Below are 22711 nucleotides of genomic sequence, written 5' to 3'. Positions count from 1 at the left end.
AGCGGAGCCCCCGGCGCTCGGTGGCAGGGGACGCGCTGCTGTGCCGTCCAGCGAGCGTAGCGGGTGGCGGGGCCGGGGACGCTGGCCGCCCCGGCACGCCCGCCCTCCAGGGCTGCCTCGTCCACCTCGGAGGCCAGCTTACCTACCGAGGGGCTCCTAGTGTGGAAACAGGACCGTGGAGGGCTGCGGCGCGGGCCGGCGCCAGGCTTTGCACAACACAGATCGTGACACAATTCTCTGCCCAAAGCCGCGGCTTCTGCCAAACTTTCCCGTCCCCGACACAAACTCCAGGCCTCTGAGCCGAGGCCACAGCGGCCCAGCACCGCCACCTTCTAAAGTGGCTCCAAAAGGAGCAAGAGAAACAGATGGTGCAGGGTTTGGAAGGACAGGGCGCTCTCCAGTTGGAAGATGAGTGCTTTTAAAACTGCGAGAGAATGAAATGATAGGGGGCGACTGCTTTCAAGAGATGGAAATAGAGAGGTTCCTTAGCCACAAGGAGGATCCCAGTGACCATCTTAAGAGGCAGGAGAGCAAAAGAGAAAAGAACAATGCATTCAACTTTTACAGGAAAGGAGGCCAAAGTGAAAGATTAGAAAAGAAAACGAAGGCGGAACCCAATGGTGCGCCAACCTTTTGAGATTTTAAGGCTGAGCATGCCTGAAGGCAAGAATGCGATTGGCTCTTTAGGTTGTATTTGAGAAAAGCTCAAGTGTGAGGAATAGATTGCAGGCCTCAAGTTTTGAGATTTAGAAGGAAGAGTATTATAAACTGTGGCCAGGGCATGTTTGCACACCATGTTTCAGGTGACCTACCACAGCCGATGAAGAGCCTGATGTTAACACCAGTGACACCTTTCACCATTATTTTTTTGTTTCTTATCATTTAGAAGCCTCATTCTTGGGTAGCCCTATTAGAAAGAAGTAAGCATAAATACTATCAGGTATAGTCCCAGAGTTCACTTTTTCAGAGACTCCTGTTTTGCCCTGTTTATTTTACTGAAATATATTAAGAACCTGCCTCCTGTCATAAGTAGAGTTTTTGCCAGGAGATAAGGATAAAGACAGTAGTGCCCAACAGTTGTTGGGTAGATTTTCTTAGACGATTTTAGTTGAGCAAACAGTAACTTCCATGTTCTCCATAAAACGTGTGTTTGTTATTCCTCCTATTGTCCCCCAAGTTTAGAAAGCCCTAAGAATTCCTCCTTTTAACTTCTTTTCCCTTCATCATCCTACCTTTTGCATTCTGACTTAAGTAAAGAAATTAGTTTGTAGCAACTAGAGAAATATTCAGGGAAAATATCAGGAAGTAGTTGGTCCCTCAAAAGCATAATAGCAAAAGTATGTTTGTATCTCTAGAGGTATACTAAGGTATACTGAGAAGTCTCCCCCAGGAAATTCCCTGCCCTTCAGTGCCCAAGTTCAACTCATAACTAAATCTGGTGCATGGTATACAAACTAAAACCTCATGAAAACCACACAGATTACAACACTAGACAGGTAGATACGTGAGTAGATATATCCCTGACCCACAGTCCCCACTGAAAGGGAGTAAAACGTTCTTACCAGTTGGGGTAAAAGTTTTTATTACAAATGTAAGCACATTGAAATGGTTTAAAACTTAATAGAGGAGATCCTGCTATACTGCTTAAACCTCCCAACTGCTTCCTCTTAGAGCATAAGAAACTATTTTGATTAAATGCTTCCATTTTGAGACATCTACACGGTATTTATAGAAAACTCATGAGTCAATTGGAGTGAGGTATGATGCCAACATGTGCAAAGGAGTGAAAACATTGGTTGTTGTCCTTGTTACCTTAATATAAGAACATTTCACAAAAGTCTCCAGTGTTTGTGTTACTAAAACATGGAAGACTGGGTTCGAACATTTAAAAAAAGTGGTTCAGTGTGGGAAATGTGACGTATAGTATGGGATTAGCTTCAGCACCTTCTGAAAGTAATGCTTCATTTGAACGAATTTTCTCAGTCAAGGATGCTAAGAGAAGAACAGGCTGTATGTGGGTACAGCCAAAGTCATCTTTATTATTAAAACTAAGTTTAGATTATTAAGCATTGAATTTTTATTTGTTAACATATAGAAATTTCAAAAAAGAAAAATCCACTCTACCAACAAGTCAGTATTCAGAAACCTATCTGAATGCCATTTTTTGGTTTTCAAAGTGGCACAATTCTGCGCAACTCATTTTGCTCCCTCAGTAACTGAAGCTTCCTGGATGGAGTCTAAGGACAACTTCTCATACATGGAACCCCACTCCCAAAGCCAAACATGTTAGAAGAAGAACCTTACACCTGTTTGGTCTTCTAGAATGCAGTCTGAATTTTACATCTTGGTTTGCCACATATTTAGTGTATAGAAATGCAGAAGCTGTAGCCCATTTGTGGTTCACCCTACTCTACAAAACCCAGAATGAGTCTGCAAGCTGAGTAAAAAGTGCTTACTCTTTTACTTCCCTCTCCCCATATTTTCTTACTTTCAAATTCCATGACAGCAATAGATGTAAAGCAAGTAGCTTTAAAAATACAATGTATATCTAAGTGAATAACAGTGGCCTACCAAGTGTCTTGGGTACCTTTGGTGCCTGAAACAGCTTAGTGAAAGACAAAAGCAGAGCTGAAAGCTAAAAACAACAGGAAATAGAAAGTGCTAATTGGTACTACCAAGTCCTGATGGTTCCATTGCAGTTACATGGCAGAGAAAGAGACTAAACTCAGAAAAAGAAACACTCCGAGCCACGAGTTTGTGGGATGTTCTGAAGTACTTAGCAAAACTAGGTCTAGGACATCCTCTTCATGCCTATCCTCCTTGCCACTGACCCATGCCCAAAATCCTAGCAAGTCACAGGGGCTTGAGGATGTCCTGTGGTCGCTTACTAGATATGTACATTTGAGAGGCCATTGCTTTCTTTGCTTTTTTTTTTTTTTAACTATGTGTCTGAACAGATGGCAATGATATTACTTTAGTATTTATCTTTATTGTGGACTTTATTCTTTCAAGCACATTCTTCTCACGCTTTGCTTCAAGATTAGTGACCTAGATTATTTTCCATACTGGCCTGTTATACACACTGGTCAGTACAAACTATCATACTGGTTCAAAGAAATGTATCAAGTCTCCTCCAGGCAATATAAATGACTTAGACTTAGTATTTCCTGTCCAATGATTTGCCCAAAATACAGTCACCTTGCATGACTCATATAGTTAAAGTTGCAGCAGGTAACATTTATTCTAAATGCATGGCTACTGCTCTACTCAAAGTGGGGAAAAATAGGACATTTAAGTGTGTGTGTGGAGGGGTGTTCATTCTCTAATAATAGTTGAACTGTGCCATATTGGGTATTTTTAGGATGATAGCAAATTTATATCCAAGATTTTAAACTACTGCAATTTACATTAAGTATATGTAACACAAATACATTTTGCATGTTCTTTTCCAGTTAAATTTTACATAAAAACAACTATTAACAACTGTAAGCACTATGAAGCTAATAATAACTTTTGGGTAGGTGAATAACTTCATCCTTAAATTCACACCTTTATTATCTCCTTATTTTCACATCAACTTGATTATATAGCAGTGCTCTGAAATTCCTCCCAGGAATTTTTGACCAAACTACCCCACACTGCATAATTTGCGGAGACTGGGAAGAAAAATTAATATTTATCTCTGAAATAAGAAGAGGTGATTTACACCAAATTTACTGGTACTTGCAGTATTCTGCCAAGCATCTTAGTTTGAAACCAGTTAATTGTCCTCTTTTTAGATTTAAGATAACATAATAGGTAGTAGTCAATCTGTTCATTTTGGTTTTAACAGTTGAGAGGATTTTAGTCTTTGTTTTATTTTAATTACCCAATTAACTTCTTAGTTGTACTGCTATCTTGGGATCAAAAACCTGCAAACGATTTTAGTCCTCATGTTAATAGCAGAAGGAGAATGGAACTTGCCAAGTGCAATACTAAAAGAGGATGGCTAGTCATGAGTTTGATTCAAGCTTAAAAGAAAAACTTTTAGAAGGTGAGATAGTGTGACATAATAATGTCCCAGTTTTAAAAAATCTACTAAATGCTGCAACCCCCATGTGGGAACTCAAATCACTAGCAATCTAAGATTAAACTCCCTGATTGGTTGTGTTGTAAGGCACATCCTGAGTTAACCGGGCACTTCATATACAAGTACTTTAGTATTCATAAGCTGCAAATTAAATTGCTCTAAAAATAAGCTGTCATTTGTTTAACACTTTCCAAAAAGCCTGAGAAAGGGGGTGGGGTTATTCCAGAGAGATGAAAGTGGGTGGGGTGAGGGGAGTGTAATAAAAATGTTTTGAATGGTATTTAGGGGGAAATTAGTGTTTTCAGTAAAATCATGTATAAAAGAAACAGAAAGGCCTACAAAGATACACTGCTCTTGGGGAATTATTTCCCACTCTCAGGTACTATGGAAGGACTAACTTCAAGGTCCCTAGACAAATGGCCAAATCTAAACAATAATGCTTTTACAAAAGTAGTCCTTTCTGGGAAGACAGCTAAATCTTTTCACAGGAGGACATGAGAGGGCTTCAGAAAACCAGGATCCTTAAGGTGTGAAGCGGGAGCCCCTCCCCTCCCAACTGCAGCCCTGGACCTGCCCCACTTTGGGAAGTCCTGTGAAACAGTGTTGCAGATGTGGATTGGTTTTGCTAGAACCAAGCCTCAGCAAGTGTCCCTGGGATGCTGGAGGTTGGGAGACACCTCCTAGCTGAAATCGAAAGGTGAATACTGCTTTTCCCCTGGGCAATTCTCAGGGGGGCAATACTATTACAGGGCTGCTAAAGGCTGAGAAGTTAGGCCAAAGAAGGGTATAAGGGTGGGGATGGGAGGATGGTCAGACCCGGGATAGAGCTGGAGCCCAAGGACCAGGGTTCCAGGACAGAGACAGTCTGCTGCACCACGGAGCCCGCCTGGCAGGGAAAGGCAACTCTCAAAATCTCCACTGCCATCTCAGCACCCCAGCTGGGGGCAACCTCCTCCGCCCCGAGTACGTGAGCATCAGTGAGCAGCGGCCCTCTAGGACCCACTAAAAATTCTGTTTCCCTCTTGCTGCATAAGTGGTGCTTAAAGGGTGCTCAGCCTCCACGCCCACTGCCTCCCTCCCCGCCCACCCACACCTTGTTCTCCTCCTCTGCTCCCGCTGCACCCTCAGGCGGCAGCCCCCTCAGAGCGCACCACCCCAACTGGCTGCATTAGGAAAGTTCAGAGGCTGGGAGCGGGCAGCCACTTGCTGCCCAGCAGAGTGGGTTCCGGGTACCAGCGCGGCCCCTGGCTGAGCTCGGGGTGTCAGGGTGGCCACAGAGATCCATGATCTACTGCACCGCAGTGCCAGCTTCCAAAGCATCCAGCGACGCCGGGTTGCCACTGCAGGACAGCCGGTCCCGCCCCCTCCTCCCCACACAGCTCCAGACACAAACACAGGGCTGGTCCCTCCCCATCCTGAACTCATAGGGGGACTCCCCTAGCCCCTGGCTGCAGGCAGGCGCTGTTCCGGGAAAGGCGCACGCAGCCTCCTCGCCCCTGGCGGCCGCCACCGTGCAGCCCGCCGTCCTGGCCACCCCCGAGTCGCTCGCCCACAACTCGGCCGCCCCCAAACGCTTCAGACAGAGAGGAGGGGAAGTGAACCCCTCGCCGGCTCCCCAAATCACCTGCATTTGCATTTCTTATGTAATGTACTGCAAGTTTCCCTGTTGGAGCCCTTTAGAATCCCAGCGCATGACCACCGGGAGACTTCAGGCAGGGACTCTGCCCCTCTCATCCCCCGGTGGGACTCAGACGCAGGGTTTGACAGGGCTTTCTGAAGAGGGGATTTAAATGACATCTACGAGAGGGGCTGGGCTTGTCTTCTCTGCCCGGGGTTCCCTTCAGGCATAAACCCTGCTCAAGTATTCCCAGTGGCAGGATGTGTCAGAGGCAGACAGAGGGAATGAGTTAATACTCGGGCACCGAGAGCTAGACGGGGGAGGGAGGCGGGGGCTGACGGAGGAGCGGGGCCGCGAGGGAGGGGGCCTCTCTTACTTTGGTAAAGGTGATCGAGGTGGCGAATATTGTGCAAGCTAATCAGAAAGTCTAGTGCTACGTCCCCGAACCTGCAGCAGAAGTACGGGAGAGCTCGCCGCTCTAGCTCCTGCCAACTACCGAAGCTTCGGCTGCCTTGGGCACAACCTTAAACCGTAGCCCTTCAATATTCCACCAAGCATAGGCAACCAAATACATTTAGGAAAAAAGAAGTTTCCTCCGCCCTCCTAGTGATGGATCGTGTCACAGCCAAGAGATGCTGATAATGGTTTTCGGGTTCGCAGACGCGGATCCAGCTGCTACTTGTTTATTCATGCAGCACCTCTATATGCAACACTGTCCTGGTTCCTTGTATGTTTCCCTGCCTTCCTGCATAGCAGAACTGCAGATCTAGCTCGATGAGCAACAGACAGGTTATTATGAGGAAAAACATAACATGATGCATGTTTTGCTTACCAGTTGGGTTCTTGTTTTTCTTAAGACTCTTGCCACAAAGACACTGCAGCATATGCGTTCCTTTGCTGAAAATGTTCCAAAGAAACCACATTGATTTGGGCGAAAAGCAATCCAGCAGCTTAGACACCCTGAGAAACAAGAGATCCTTGTGGTTGCATAATAATAATTTGAAATCAGTTCTCCTGAAGAGGGGCACCGGTTTTACCATAGGAAAAACGATAATATTCCGGATCTTCTCCCAGTTTTTTCCCCTCACGTGGTATATTTCTTTGAGACTTCTCAGTGATTGTTTTTTCTCGGCCAGGGTGAATGATTTATCCCCCCTTGATCACCACTGGATTATTACCAAAAGGTTGGGAAAAAAATCCTTTTTCAGCATGAAGTCAAACAAAAAGGCAAAGAAATCCCAACTGAGACCAAAACTAATCAGGGAGAGCAGTAATGCACAAAAGATCCCCGAAGAGAAAACCATAGCCTTTTACTTGATCGTTATGAGGATGGGTGGATCTGCAGAAGGCAAAGCAGGATTCATCTTACTGAGAGAAGACTGCCATTGTGTAGCCCCTAGGAGAGAAGGAAAAAAAAAAGGAAAGAAAGGAAGGAAGGAAGGAAAAGGAAAAAGAAAAAAAAAAGGAAAGAAAAGAAAAAAAAAAACCACCACCACACACACTCACACACCAATACCACCTCGGGACTGAGTCCGGCAGCCGAAGAGCCTCCCTTCTCCCAGTGTCGATTTTTTTTCTTTTTCTTTTTCTTTTTTTTTTAAATAATCAATCGCCAGTGCTCAGTGGGATCGGGTTGAACCTGCAGTTCTCAATCACCGCGAAGAAAAGATGCAAATCTAGGTGCCCCCTCCCCTGGTCAGTCTCGTAGTAGGTCGAGAGCTCCACAAATCCCCTTCCTCCTTCCTCTCACTCTTCCAGTTTCCAACCACCGTGAGCATGAGGAAGATCTCCCCTCCGGATTCCTCGCCCAGCCTCGGATGTGAGTTACAGGCATTAGAGGGAGGAGGAGGAGTTGAAGTTTGCATTGAACAGACTGGCTTTCCATGACGTAGCCACGTGCTCTCAGACCCGTCACCAGTGAGGTGCTTCAACCAGCCCGGGGAGGGCACTGTCACTGCAGTCTCTGCCTGGGCCCCTCCTGAAGGCTTCCCACCAGCCCGCCCAGGTCCCAGCCCCGGCCCCAGCCCCTACACGACCCTCTCCCTCCTCCGCCAGGCTCCAGCCTGGCCTGCTGCTGGCTCCTGAAGCCAGTCTAACAGTTTTCTGTTAAAAGTGGATTTGGAAAAAGAAAATTAACAATTATAATGAGTAAACCTTAGAAAATGCATGGGGGGTGGGGTGGGGGGGTGCAGACAGTTTAATAACATTCCACACAGCCAAAATCATTACTTCCACTTTTCCGTTTTCAAAAGGAGCCTGTAAAGCAACTCAAACGTTAAGGAAAACCCAAGTTCCTTGAACTCTTATTATGTGAATCCTACTTAAGGTGCTGTTTGAAAAATGTAAACTTGTTATAGGACAAATATGTATTTCTAGAAAGAGCCTGTCAAAAGTACAGCCACTAAAATCTAGATACAAACTACTTTTTTGTAGAGGGTCATGTATATGCACATGAGAAAGTTCATGCCTTTTCTAAAGATAACCCAATATATTAAAATATATTTTGTGAAGAAAGCACCCTGATTAAATCACAACCTTTTAAGCTGCTTATTTCTGCACCCTTTAGTTGAACATTAACCTCGCCTTTGTTTACTCCTTATCTAGTCCAACAAAATGGACACGTTTTCTACTTTCATCACTCTCCACTTACCCAGAAAAGCCAAAGGATTTGGAATAGAGCTGTTGGTTAATTTTATTTAGGGGGAAAAAAATACAATAACAAACTTCAGTGTTTCTACTACTTAAAATTAGTAAAAATCAGCAGAGGATTTTGGAGAAGTAAAATTGACCACTCTCAATCCATTTAGGTGAATGAATTGAATTTACACTAGCTTACTTCCACTTTAATAGGAAAATTGACACAATAATTTGAACTCTAATTTTAAAACATCCATTTAAAGGCTCCAGGTTAACTTTTAAAAAATTAAATCTACTGTCTCAAATGCATGCTATAATCAAACTATCTTACAAGCAACAGAAGTAGATTTAAATTTATGTAGATTATATAAATATAATCAACTTATGCAATGATGGAAGAGGCTGGCTTTGAAAATAAACTTCTCAATTACCAGTTGTCAGAAAATAAAAATGTAATAAATAATTTCCCAACTCTCTGAGTGTTCCAATAAATAAAAGATATTTCCAGACATTATAATTTGCATCAAATACCCTGACCTTTTGGGAAAAATCAGTCAATTTTAGATTAAAATAGAAGAATTTAAAACAAGTAAGTTTTATTAAAGCTAAAAGTGGGAAAGGTAACTAGTGATGGCTTCTACATGTCAGAAGAATCATATTGATTAAAGAAATTACTAAGATTAATTGCAGTCTAAAAAGCTTGGGAAGAAAAGGAGGGAATTTAATTTAAATTAAATGAATTTAATGTCAAATGACTTAATAGGAAGAAGCATACTTGGAATTAACATGAAGAGTAGAATTCTTTTTTGAAACAAGAAAAGTGAGATAGCATTGCCTAACAATTAGGAAATGAATTTTTTATATAAATCATGGGCAGATACCATATATTGCTTCAGTAACACTCTGGTATCCTCTAGGGGGTTCCAGAATATCCCAATATATTATCACTGGGCAAATGCAAAAGAAACAGTTGAATAAAAAAAAATTCTCTCCATCACCATTTTCACAAAAAAATAACTCTCCATCAATGTTTTCCAAACTCACTAGGCTCTGTAAGTTTCCTGAGTTCCCCAGGATATTTTACAAGGACAGTAAAATTTGGGGAGATGTTCCCTAATTATTGAATCTTCTTATATGCTAAGTCTGTATAAAGAGTATTTCTCAAGCCAGCTTTTCTTGAACCTACAATTTCCCACTCTTCTCTATACTGTTAGGGTGAATTTATTCCCTATTAAAATTAAGAATGAGGCCGGATGTGGTGGCGCACACCTGTAATCCCAGGAGGCGGAAGCAGGAGGATCACGAGTTCAGAACCAGCCTCAGCAATTTAGAGAGGCACTTAGCAACTCAGCGAGACCCTGTCTCTAATAAACTACAGAATAGGGCTAGGGATGTGGCTCAGTTCCAGTGCCCCTGAGTTCAATCCCTGGTACCCACTCCCACCTCTGCCAAAAAAAGAGAATGACTGCCAGAAAGCCGTGGTTTCTTTCACTACTGATTGGTGGAGACTATGATCCAAAACTATTATGTTTACAAGAGTTCCAGACCATTATTTAAGTTTCATTTTGCAAGATATTAAAAGGTTTGCTTGCCCTGAGCTGTACTATGTTCAAATCAATACTAGATGACAAAATGGAAACTAATGGAAGACAAAGGCAAATTTTAAAACACCTGTAAGTAAAAATAAGGAAAGACTGTAAGAATTTACAGTAAAATATGTAGAGCATTGGTTAAAAAATTGACTGTTTTCATCAGGCTAAAGTAAAATAAACCCAATACTCACAAATTCATTTAAAAATTAAGCTTCCCTTTAGTATTTCATAGTAAACAAACCTTAAAGTAAGTATAATGAGCAGAATTTCATGATATAATAACATTTTTGGTGTTTTTTTTTTTTTTTTTTTTTTTTTTGGTACAAGGGATTGCACCCAGATGTGCTTTACCACTGAGCCACCCCCCCCCCCCGCCATTTCTATTTTGAGACAGGATCTCACTAAGTTGCTGAGACTGGCCTTGAACTTGCAATCCTCCTGCTTCAGCCTTACAAGTAACTGGCATTACCAAGTGTGCCACTGCCCCCAACATAACATGTACATTATATTCTAATATAGAACATGGAACTTTCACAACATTAGTTCAACATAAAACTACTTTACCATGTTTTTTCTATTTGTTGCCAATTTTTACTCTTCTGTTTCTCTTATTTTAGTAATAAAACCTTAGCCCACCACAGTTTTGAAAGGACATGTGGGTATCTAGACGGAGAACATAGTTCCTAGGCTGCATTATAATTAAGTCTGGTCAAATGACTAGATTCTGACCAGTGATATGTGAGCAGGAGTGACATGTTCAACTTCCTCAGCACATTCTTCAAAGGAAGTTGTTTGCCTTCCACTTCTTTCTTTCCTCCTTTCTTTAAATAGCAAAGTAATGGCATGAGCAGCTTTGACAGCAAGGACAGGATCACACACCAAGAACAGCGAAGTGCAGAGTAGAAGAAATCTGGGACCCTGGATAGAGCTACCCACCCCATCCTGAACTGCCTACCTGCCTGTACACTATGAGATGAAAAGAAAGAAACTTTTATCTTGTCTGAGCCTATCTTGGTCCCTCTGCACTGCTGTAACAAAATACTATAGATTGTAAGCTAGAGAAATTTATTTCTCACAGTTACAGAGGTGGAGTAGTCCAAGGTCCAGGTGTCAGCAGGCCCAGTGTTGGTGAGGGCCTGTTTCCTCATAGCAGTGCCTTCTTGCTGAGTCCTCACACGATGGAAGGGACAATGAGCTCCCTTGACCCTCTTTGATAAAGGCACTAATCACATTGATGAGGGTCCCACCCTTCTGTTTCAATCGCCTCCTAAAGGGGCTGCCTCTCACTGTTATCACATTGGGCTTTCCGTTTCAATATAAGCATTTTGGGGGGGACACAAGAATTCAGACCAAAGCAGAGCCATTGTGTTTTTGTGTAACTTTGTCATAGCAGTTTATCTTCTCTGCTGATTTATGAACCAGACTTTAACTGATAAAAACACACATACTGGGGTTATTTATTTTTAAATGATAAAGAGCATAAGTCCATAACATATGACCCATGGCTTGATCCAGTCTACCATCCTCCTTTCCATCCACTGGGGCATCTACTTATCTCTTTGCTGCCTTTAGCAAGCCCAGGCTTATCCTCACCACCAGGAAAACATCTGCCGCCAGATCTTCCTTCCCCTGCCTCTTCCTCTGGCCTGTTCCCTGCCCATCAGATGTAACCCATGACAGTTTAGAGCTTTGACTGCGGGGATAAAGCTTTGATTACTGGAAGGAGAAGAACAGAGAGAAAAGTGATTGAGAGAGTTGGTCCTGAAGGAACTCAACAAAGAAAAAGACCAATGTGCACACGAAGTCCTCAGACCTAGTCACCCTGCAAACCTCTTTCAAAAAGATGGAGCTTTGTTGTTGGCACACTTATTCCGTCTCTATTGTTGGTGTTAACAATTACTATAATTTTTTAAGGAATGATTCTAAATTCTGCATCCCTGTCTTCCTCCTTAGTACCTGTTCTTCCTCCCCTCATGTTCCCACACTGACCCAGAGCATAGGAAACCTCTGTTCCTCCTCCTGGAGCGAACAATCTAGAAAAGGTACCTTGGGTCTCTCTGACCCTGCCAATTTCTCACCGTAAGAAAGAACAATTCCTGGACTAACACAGCCCAGCCATTTCTCCTGTGCTCTGCCTGTCTCCAAGAAGTTTTCAGACTCCTCTGAGTCCTCTCTTCCATGTGGGAAGGCCAGGGCTTCCCTTCTGCAGCAGGTCTGCAGCCCGTGCTCTCTAAACACTTTGCAGGGCTTGTAGCAGGCCACACCCGCCACACAAGCCTTTCAGCTTCGGTATCAGTGTCTTCTGGTCAAACTCCAGCTGCCAATATCTCCACCTCTGAGCCTGAGGGAAGTTCCCTGTGTCTAGGCTCTCACAGGAAAGCCTGGGAATTCACACTCCCTAAGACCATTTCCCTGCCACTAATACTTGAGCTCCCCTGCCTGTTGGGAGAGACAATGATGACAGGGGTGTTTACCTCATTTCCTAGAACTTCCCTGTGGGATGAAAACAGGCTTCCCAATGGGGGAGTTGCTTGTCACCATGCTCTTGGTTCTCTCCTCTTTCCCATGTTCCCCCCACAAAAAACTACTCACACTATAACCATTGTTTTTTAGTAAAATCCAAGCCAAGGCAGAACTGAACAGAGGATGCAAGGGTTCTGGGATGAGCCTGCGCTCTAGAGCTGGGTATTCTAGGATGTTCACTGCAATTTCCAGATGTAGGGGGCATCCTTGAGGAGACCAGTTCTTTTTCATGGGTCAAATTTCCTTCCCCCAAACATCTTTATCAATAGTATGCCCATCTTTCTTCGTATTTGACTCTGAACTCAGAAATAAGAGGGAAGAGACAGCATTAATTAACACCTCTTTGGACCCCCCTCAATACTAAAAATAATAGAAGAAAATCAGAGAGTATGGTGCTAGAACAGTGAACCTGCCAAGAGACATAGGCAAAAGCAGGTGAAGTCCCTGGAGTCCTCCAAAATATGAGCTTCTCTTGGCACCATGCCTCAAGGTTTCTTTTCTCACTGAAATGAATGTTATCTTAGCCCATACTGCAGCGACTGATAATAAAGCCCCAACTCCCTGCCCGACCAGTAAGAATCCAGGGGAGCATCTGAGGCAGATAGGAGTTAACCATTCCCAAGTAGGTCTGGTCCTAGACAATTTGAGGATGCAACAGAGCTCATTGTATCAGTGTTTCTCCACTTTTATAGCCTGTGTCTCCTATTAATAAATGTGTCAGACCTTCTTTAATGTGATTGAAATTTCAATGTGAAACAGACCTCTTGGCACAGGCTATCTCAAACTACACTTTCTCTCCACTAACCCAAATATTTGTTATAGTTTATTCTAGGGAAATGTGCCCCCAGCTGGAAATCATTACTGTCTATGATTTGAAGTGTTCTAAGAGGAAACTGCTTTCTGTGCCTAGAGTGTGGTTCCCTAATTTCTGTGACTGTTGAAATAGGACAACTTTGGATCTATCATTTTATATTACTGGACAAATTTGTCCACTGAACTTCTTCAATTTAAGGAGAGATTTATATATTCCAGAAAGCAAAGTATTGTTTTCTCTGGATACTAGTTTGTAAAATTTGTATAATGGATTGTAAGCACAGCATTATTGAATGTGTACCTAAATACAAGAGGAACATTCTTCTGTGTGATGACCTTTCTCAGCTTGGCACCACCAACACCCCGTTCTCACCTGAAAAAGCCGAAAAAAATATTCCCACAACATTTATCTGTGTGGTTGAAGGTTAGCTCTAAAATGCTCTCAAATAGGACTTAGATGGCAAAAGAAAAGAGGCCACTATTCTCTGAAGATGGCTGCAGGTTGACATGGGATTCACACTGTATTCTTCAATAGCCCTCATATTGCCGCCATAGCCTAAAACTCCTAAAAATCCCAGCTGCTCTCCAACCAACTTTCTGACAGCATCTGTTTTTAAGGCTTCAGTCTGAGATCACAGATGATAGTTCCCTTGACTTGACTTCCCAACTTTTCCAACAGTTCTAACTCCCTAATTCCTAAGCCAAGACACTCAAATCAGAAAGCATCAAGTGAATTCAATTTTCCCAACTAATTCCAGATATACATTCAGTGTTTTCTCTGCTGCAATTCTAAACATTACAGGCCCCTGGCACCTTGCTGATAAGGAATTTGCTTTGAGTTGGTGATAATTTGCTTGACACCTAAACATCTGGTATGACAATGAGAACATCCACCCAGTAGACTCATTTTCACCCACATTTAACCATTCTCAGAGCACCCCAGCCTGGGCTTCCAGAAAGCCACATTTTGGAGAGCATCAAGATGAATCTACGGCATATTGCACTTTGAATTGACTAAAAATTAGTTGGACTTATATTTCCTCAAAAAAAAAAAAGGTTTGTGAAAGTAAATTCAACTCTTACATAGTTTCTTGCCTTGTAAACTGAAATTTCCTGTCATAAAATGTCATTTATAAAGCAATTTATCAAAATTAATGTGAAAGTTTCAGTCCAAAAAGTGTGTCATATATTCTAACAGGTTAAAAAATGCAAAAAAAAATGCCAACTTGAAAATAGTTTCTATCAAAGAATAAATAGCACAAGTTGGTTGTATTGTATGTTACCAGAGTTCAAAAATTATGGTTATTTAATTTGCTCAATATAACACCTTAATATACACATACGTAACTAATCATGTCCTGACTCTTTAATTTCCACCTAAATTTATACTTTGAAGATTATATTATGAGAAAAAAATTCTTGTTTCATGTCAATAGACATCCTCACAAATGTATATAATACATTAGATTTAAGTGGACATAATTAAATTACTGCCTATGAAGGTGCAAAAATGTTTAAAATGTTGTGTTTTAACATTGATTTGAGTTAATGCATTATTGGCATCCAGACAATAATGTATTTTTACTTTATTACTTATCTGAATGAAATAAATAATAGAGAGTGCACATATATATAATGGTTTAACATATCAACTACTGAGTATTAGCTTAGTTTTAAAGTTTTAAATAAATGTGAAAATAGAAATGTATAAATAACTAGTTGGGCATACCCAGAACACTATTTTAGATTATATTTAGCAAGTTTATTGTTTGTAAAAAAAACTGGAAGAAAAATACACTAAAAAATTATATTTTAGCCTTCATATCAATCATTTTTCTTAATCAATACATATTTTTAAAACTATGACACACGTTAGCATATTTGTGCTTTTTCTTACCATTTAAAATAAGCAATGATTTATATAGGTATTCTCAAGTGTTTGGATGTATCTGTTTTAAAACTCCATTAGTAAATTAAGTCTGACATTATTCCATTAAGCCAGTATTTTAAAATATATTCAGGTTGTGGAAGATGAGAAGTCATGGTACTCGATGCAGAGCAACAAGATATACTGTTATATTAAATTTAAAGTTACTTAACATTACTAGCTGTGTACCACAAAATTTATGTAATATGACAGAATTTATATAATATTTATCAAATTAAGTATGAATATTAGCAGCAGCAGGAACTAAAATATCAAGTAGAATTGGGGAGAAAAAAATTGAAATTTAAAAATCCATACTATTTCCATTTTATTTTCTACAATATGGAGGATGAGACCACTATTTGCAGCAAAATATTGCCTCCTGAACATGAAATTTCAAAGGAAGCAGCTGGCCCAGGGGGCCCTCTTGAGGATTAAAATGCAGCCCACCTCCATTTGCCAAGCCAGGGTTCTGGCTAGGCTAGACTAGAAGGGTCTCTTTTTCTAATTGGTTCACCCCAGCAGTGCCTTTTTCTGGTTGACCCTCCAGGGATAGTGCATTTCTCTAATTGTACAGTCCAGGGCATATGATTTTCCTATTTCTCACAGAGCACTGGATGCTTGGCCATCCTGCCTCTGTACCCATTGGACTAGGAGCACTGTGAGGCCAAGGAGACCCATCTTCAGGGAAGTGTCACACACACAAGCTGGATCAAAGCCGACAGACTCGGGTTAGAAGGCATGTGTTGAACACGGTATGAAGGGGAAACTGAGGGATTGTGCTCATTCTCCATGGACTCAGCTGAATCTGCAGGGGTACCTTCATTTTCATAAAACTCAGTAAGAAGTCAGTTCCATTCCTAAAAGTTAAATCAATGAAAATTTGTTAAAGAAATCACAGGATATTTGGGCAGCATTCAAGAGAGTAACAAGTGATGAGGTTCCCCAGACACCAACACCAGTGGGAAACATTACCACTACTCTGTTGAAGGGGAACAGGAAGAGCCAGAGCAAGTGGCAGAGGCTGACATCCTGAGCTGAATGGATCATGACCAAAGTGAAGGACCAGAGAGGACAAGGGGAAAGAAATCCCCTGATTTTCCTCTTCTGCTCTCCGTTCCTCAGCTCCCCTCAGCTCCCTTACCAAACCCCACAAGAAGACAGGACAGGGGGAGCTCAGGCAATGTGACCTTGGGGAATCAGACTCTTGGGGCACAGAAGAGAACAATTGCAAGGTGAGTTGTTACTACCACAAGATGCAAATGACAACACAGACAACTAGGATGGTGGCGACAGGTAGATTTAGTGAGCCTTAGTCTATACTAGGGATTTTTACATTAACCTTATGAAGTCAGTTCTCTTATAATCCCTGTTATACAAATGGGGAAATTAAGGCAAAGAGAAGCTAAGTTACTCGTCTCATATGGGCCACAGCCAGTTAGCACAGTTTTTTTGTGGTACACAGCTAGTAAGTACTGCTCTGGGGCACATGTTACATAGTATTACACAAAACTAGTGGGACCTTGTCTCAAAAGGAAATAAAAAGGCTGGAGATGTTGCTCAGTGGTAGACTGCTTGTCTAGCATACAGAAGGTCCAGGGTTCAATCCCTAGTAGTATCCCCCACCCCACCCCACCCCCACACACACAAAGATGGTTTCAAAAGAAATTACAAAGTTAGCCTCAAGAAGGCTTTGCTAAGGAACAGTTTCAACCAAGAACTTCTAGTCATTATTAGAGTTCAGCTCTGATTGTGACCTAATTTTTAATGTGGAGGGTCATAGTCTATGCCATATGAAAACCATGATAGGTCCCCCTAAGCCAGCATGCAAGGCCCATGAACTGAAATCTTAACTTCACTTAGTGAATATTCTCAACTTCATCTCCCTGGTCTCCAAGTCCACATTGCCATGTTAGGTGACAATAGTTAATATTCAATGGGCATTGGGCATATGTTGGACACGGTGCAGAGTATAAGTTGTGCTACTTCACAATAACTCTATGAAATGGAAGGCAATTTTATAGTTGAAAAACTGAGTTTCAAGGAGATTGAATGATGCAGCCACAAAATTCCAGCTAGGAAGTTGTTCTGACACAAGTGATTTCAATCCTGCTCTGAGTCTTTAAGCCACTAGTTCTCTGAGTTTAGGAAGCAGATGAAGAATATGAACTGGCCTAGAACTTGGGATAACACTTCAGGAAAGCCGCAGAATGAAGGCGATGAATACATAGTGTGGGCAGGACAGTGGGGAAGATTTCTGCAGTGGCCCAAGGAGTCCATACTTAGAAAGGACCCTGGAGAAGAACTGGGCTGAAGGAATCATGTAAGGGGAATGTAAATGCTGTGTGGAGGAGAGTAAATACTAAATTGGAAAAGCCAAGCTGGAACCTCTGTAAATGGCAGGGCATAAGAATAAAAATATTTGGTTATTATCATTTATCATCCCTTCAATCTCCCACCTGGTCATGGTTACTAACCTTGTCATTTTTCAAATCGGGGTATAACATATACAGAGAAAAGTACATGATCTTAAGTGTTTGACTTAAAGATATGATTTTAAATGTTTAACATGTCAAAAAGCACATTTCTTTTTACATGTTTATATTTAGGTATCCACTATACACATGAATAAAGAACATCCACAGCCCCACAGGCTTGCTGGTGGACCGTCCCAGTCAATTTACTCCAACACCCACCCAAGAAACTACTCTTCTAGTTATCTTTTACTGTGGATTGCTTGAGATTTATACAAATAGAAACATAAATGTACTCTTTGTGTGCGGCATCTTTTGATCTTATCTGTGAGAGTTATCTGTGTTGCTACAGGGAACAGTCCATTCTTTCTATGACCATGCTCTGTATCCCATGTTGAACATCTACAATTTGTTTACCCACTCTATCTTCGATGGACTGGAAGTTAGTTTCCATGTCAAGATTATGAATATCTTTGTTAATGTCTAGGTGGATGTAATAACCTTTTTCCATGGGTAGACATCTAGATTTGGGTTTAGTCATATATTCATTCAGCTCTAGTAAATATGACCAGCTTTTCAAAAATGATTAAAAATTTACACTCCCAACAACAGCATTCAACAGTTACAATTTCTTTACATTCGCACCAATATTGGCATTTTCTTTTTTGAGTGGTAACTCATATTTTTATTTTGGATTTTCCTGAGAAGTAATCACACTGATCACCTTTTCATATGCTCTTTTTTGCATTTGCATTATATTTTGTGAGGTGTCTTTTCAAGTTATCTGATTTTTAAAATTAGGTTTCCTTTCTTTTCTTATTGATGTATGAGAGGCCTTAATATTTTTGGTGTGCAAGTTTGTTGTATGTATTGCAAATATTTTCTTCCAGTCTATGAGTTGCCTTTTCAATTTCAAAAGGGTATATTCTGATTACCAGAAGTTTTTTTAAATTTTAGTAAAGTATTATCTTTTAAACATTAATTCTGTTGTATTAGGTTAAATGACTTAAAGCTATCTGAACTGGTACTCTTCTTTGTGGAAAACTTTATTTTTAAATTTAATTGTTTAGTGAACGTGTTAAAAACAAAACAAAAAAATGTACACATTTTTGGAGTACCATGTGATGAATAGATACATGTATACATTGTGTAAATACAGATTCAATTTATTCAACATGTATAAAGTGCTTCAGATTTTTAGTTCTTTTTTTGTCAGTTTTGTTGTGTTTTTCAAGGGGTGTTTCCATGTTAGCTTAAATAAATTGACATAATGTGATTTAAAATATCCTCTCCTCTTATGGTATGCCACACAAGTTTTATCTTTTTAAAAAATCATTTTCACCAGCAGTTTATAAATTATATTAACCTCTACTTTTAAAAACTAACTTCGGTACAACACTATTACTGGTGTACTTTTCATTTCCATTGATTGTTCTCTTATCTCCATCAACTTTTCTTTGGCTTTGATCTGGTGTTATTCTTCTGACTTTCTGAGAAAGATTTGATTATTGATTTTCAACGTTTCGATTTTCCCAGTGTATGCATTTATGGAAATAAATTCCCCTTTAAAGACCGTTCTGGCTATATACCATATACCATAGGTTTTGATGTCATGTTTTTTATTTGGTTAAAACTATTTTCTAATTTATCTTGTGGTTTACTCTTCAAGCATGTGGGGATTTTCCATTTATCTTCCAGTGTTGATTTCTAGTTTAATTCCAGTGTGGTCAGTACAAAAGAAATTCTTATATGATTAAATATGTGGAAATACATTGAGAGTGAATTTTTTGGCCCAGAACATATTTTATTTTTGTAGATATTCCATGAACACTAGAGGAATTAGTAATATTACGCAATGGTTGAATGAAGATATCTCTGTAAATTAATTATGTTCAGAACTTTAATATTGTCTCAAAAATAATTGTATCGACACTGTACAACAGAATTATAACATAAGCCACATATGTGAAATTTTAAAATATTAGTGGCAATATTGAAGGGGTAAGACTGAAAGATGAAATTGATTTAATAATATATTTTATTTGAAAAGATATGCAAAATGTTATCATTTTTGCATTTATTCATCATTATCTATGAAGTATTCTGAATTATATTCATACAGTCTTGAAAGTCCAGAATGAATTTTATACTTTTAGTATACCACAATTAAAATGCTAAATTTTCATCTGAGTTATTTGATCAATATTGATTTCATAAAGTTTCACTTGAAAAAAGATATTTATATAACCAAGATGCTCAAAATATACTTTAAAAGTTTCTAGTAACTGAATTAACTTCTAAACAATTATCTTTCTATAATTTTCTCACCCACATTGACAAAACCAGTTGAAATTTTCTGTGAGTTGATTTGAGTTTGAAGCAAAAATTATGCCTTTCAAAATAAGAAAATTCACGAAATCTTGAGTCAACACAGTATTAATAATAAATACTTTTAAAAAGAATATTGTGCAAATTGAAAGATGACTATGAATTTCAAAAATACATCTTTTAAATTTTTCTTATAGGTATTGAAATCAATTTTCATTATGCTGTTAATAACAAATATTTTGTATTTATGTTAGAAAAATCTATAAAATTTGTATAATGAAAACTTTCAATTTCTACATAAATTCTTATTTTCATCCACTTATGTCACAAGTAAGCTCTTCCTTTGGAACTTCAAATTTAACTCACTCATATGCATTGTGACATTAGTGAGTAAAAATAAGTCATTGTCAATTTTGTTTTGATTATTAAATATTTAGCAATAATTCATTTTGTTTTAAAACAATTTTGAATTGAAGTTAAAAATCTAGGAAATTTGTGTAAAATTCTTCCATGATTCAAACAGTGAGCTTTGGAAAAGAACACAAAATCACTGTCTTCTATTTCTTCCTACAGTTCAATAAACTAATAAATGGGTGCTTCATATCTTCTACACATACACACATAAATGTACTGATTTTAATAACCACAGAAATAATATTTTTCATAGAGATTGGAGCACAGATATTTTTGATATGTATCATACGTAGAGAGGACATTTGGGAAACTTCAGATACCTGTTTGAAAAGGACAGTAAACTCTGTTTTTGACCTAAGAGGTGGAAAATTGATGTCTAAATGTGAGGGAAAAAATTCAGTTTTTTCATATCTATGTGAAATCCTTCTTTGAAAAGTTAAAGTGTTCAAAAACTAATGATACAAATTTGAGGTTTTGGGATATACATTGATATCTTTTAAAAATATTAAGGTCCTTGGAGTTGGGGTTATGGCTCAAGGGTAAAGCACTTGCCTAGCACACGTGAGGCACTGGGTTAGATCCTCAACACCACATAAAGATAAAATAAATAAAAGTATGTGTCCATCTACAACTGAAAAATATTTTTAGAAAGTATTAAGGTCCTTTGATCTTACAAAATGTTAATTGTCCAGTGTTTTATATCAGACAAACTTATCTAAAACTTCAAAACCTTGAAATTTTTCAATTTTGAATCAATTGATCATTGCTATTGTTAACAACATCTTGTATATTCCCAGTAATTTTTTGGTAGCTTAATTTGAAATACTAATTTTTTGTGAAATATCTCCTTGGTGTCTTCTTCATAATTTTTTAACAAAGTATAAAATGAAAAAATATTTTCTTTTGCCCCTTCTTCAAACAATGGCTCTGTCTCTGTGTGCAAAAGTTTAAACTTGATTTTTACTCTTTTTATGAATTCCAGGCCTCTGCTGAAATTTTTTATCCTGTTCTATTTTTTTTAATTATTTTTTAGTTGTAGTTGGACACAATATCTTTATTTTATTTATTTTTATATGGTGCTGAGGATCGAACCCAGGGCCTTGCATATGCTAGGCAAGAGCTCTACCAATGAGCCACAACCCCAGCCCTATCCTGTTCTATTGAACATACTAACCAGTTATTTTAAAGTTCCTATCAGAAAGCTCCATTAAGTGAATCATCCACGGGTCTCTTTTTATATTGTTATTTTTCTTGGTTTCCATTCAATTGTTCCTGTTATACATTATTCTTTGCATTTTTTTTTTATCAGTTGTCAGATTGTGTACAAAAATTTGGGGAAACTAGGTGCCGTTACATTCTGGGAAAAGCAAAAAGGAAGGGTTGGGGTTGCTTTTATTCTCACAGGCAGAGAGATACTATTAGATCATTTTAATCCTGGTCCTTCTGACGACATAACTAAAAGCCTGAGTTCTTTAAGTCACCCCACATTTGTGGATCTTGAATGGCCATCTGCTTCACAGCACTAGGTAGAGGCTAAAATCCATGCCTCGCTATTTGGTATTCCAGTCTATGCCTTCTACTGATTTTCTTGCATCTTAGATTCGATGCAGATTCTCTTGTTCCTTCCTGTGTGGCTTTTGCCTCTGTGCAATTTTTGCCTTTCCATTTCTGGCTGCTCTGTGTTGAACTCCTATTTATGTCTCCTCCATCCAGAGAAACTATTTTGTTTGGATTGCACTCACTCCTAGCATGGTAAACAGCAAAGTGTCCTCCGGGCAAAGTTGTAAAAATGTGGATCTTTCAAGAATGCATTCCTTCCAATTTTTGCCTGTTCTAATGGTTCTGCAGTGCCTTTACCATTTTGGGGTGTGTGTGTGTGTGTGTCTTGGATTTTCTCCAGCTCTTATAATTTTTGTTAGCAGGTTATTCCAAGCAATATAAGCTACTCTATCATGATATGCAGCAAACTCTAGTTTCTTTCTCCATAAGAAAGAGCTATCTGGTGATTCCGCGTTCACTTTGTCTTAGCACATTGTTCTTTCAGCTCCATAGATTTCCAATGCAATATTTTAATTTTTACTTTTATGTGATTTGCTAATTACTCAAAGAAAAACCTAAACAATGCCATTGTAGTAAGAATGAAGACAACCTGGCACTACCTGGAAATGTTTTGGTAATTGTGAATATGTGCTATAAATGAAAAATAATTCAAATTTAGAAAAATTAATTTCTTGAATTGATGACAATGTTTATTCATCTTCTATTTCCCTATGTTCCTGCTGCCATTTCACGGGATTTAGGCTGTTCCGGTAGATG

The 22711-nt window shown here is 39.5% G+C and overlaps 1 protein-coding gene across 2 annotated transcripts in view; it reads right to left on the bottom strand.

Moving 5' to 3' along the window:
- Window positions 1-6727, bottom strand: part of Fgf14 (fibroblast growth factor 14) — a 629845-nt gene extending 623118 nt beyond the window's left edge. For both annotated transcript variants that reach the window (XM_026399828.2, XM_026399842.2), the window contains exon 1: window positions 6520-6727. In XM_026399828.2, the coding sequence (XP_026255613.1) occupies window positions 6520-6727 (208 nt within the window). The remainder of the gene's footprint in view (window positions 1-6519) is intronic.
- Between the last annotated feature and the right edge of the window lie 15984 nt (window positions 6728-22711).

This window comes from Urocitellus parryii, chromosome 2 (assembly GCF_045843805.1).
Source record: "Urocitellus parryii isolate mUroPar1 chromosome 2, mUroPar1.hap1, whole genome shotgun sequence".
In the NCBI taxonomy this organism is placed as follows: Eukaryota; Metazoa; Chordata; class Mammalia; order Rodentia; family Sciuridae; genus Urocitellus; species Urocitellus parryii.
Note: the sequence above shows the minus strand (reverse complement) of the source record. Positions and strands in the feature narration are given on the sequence as shown.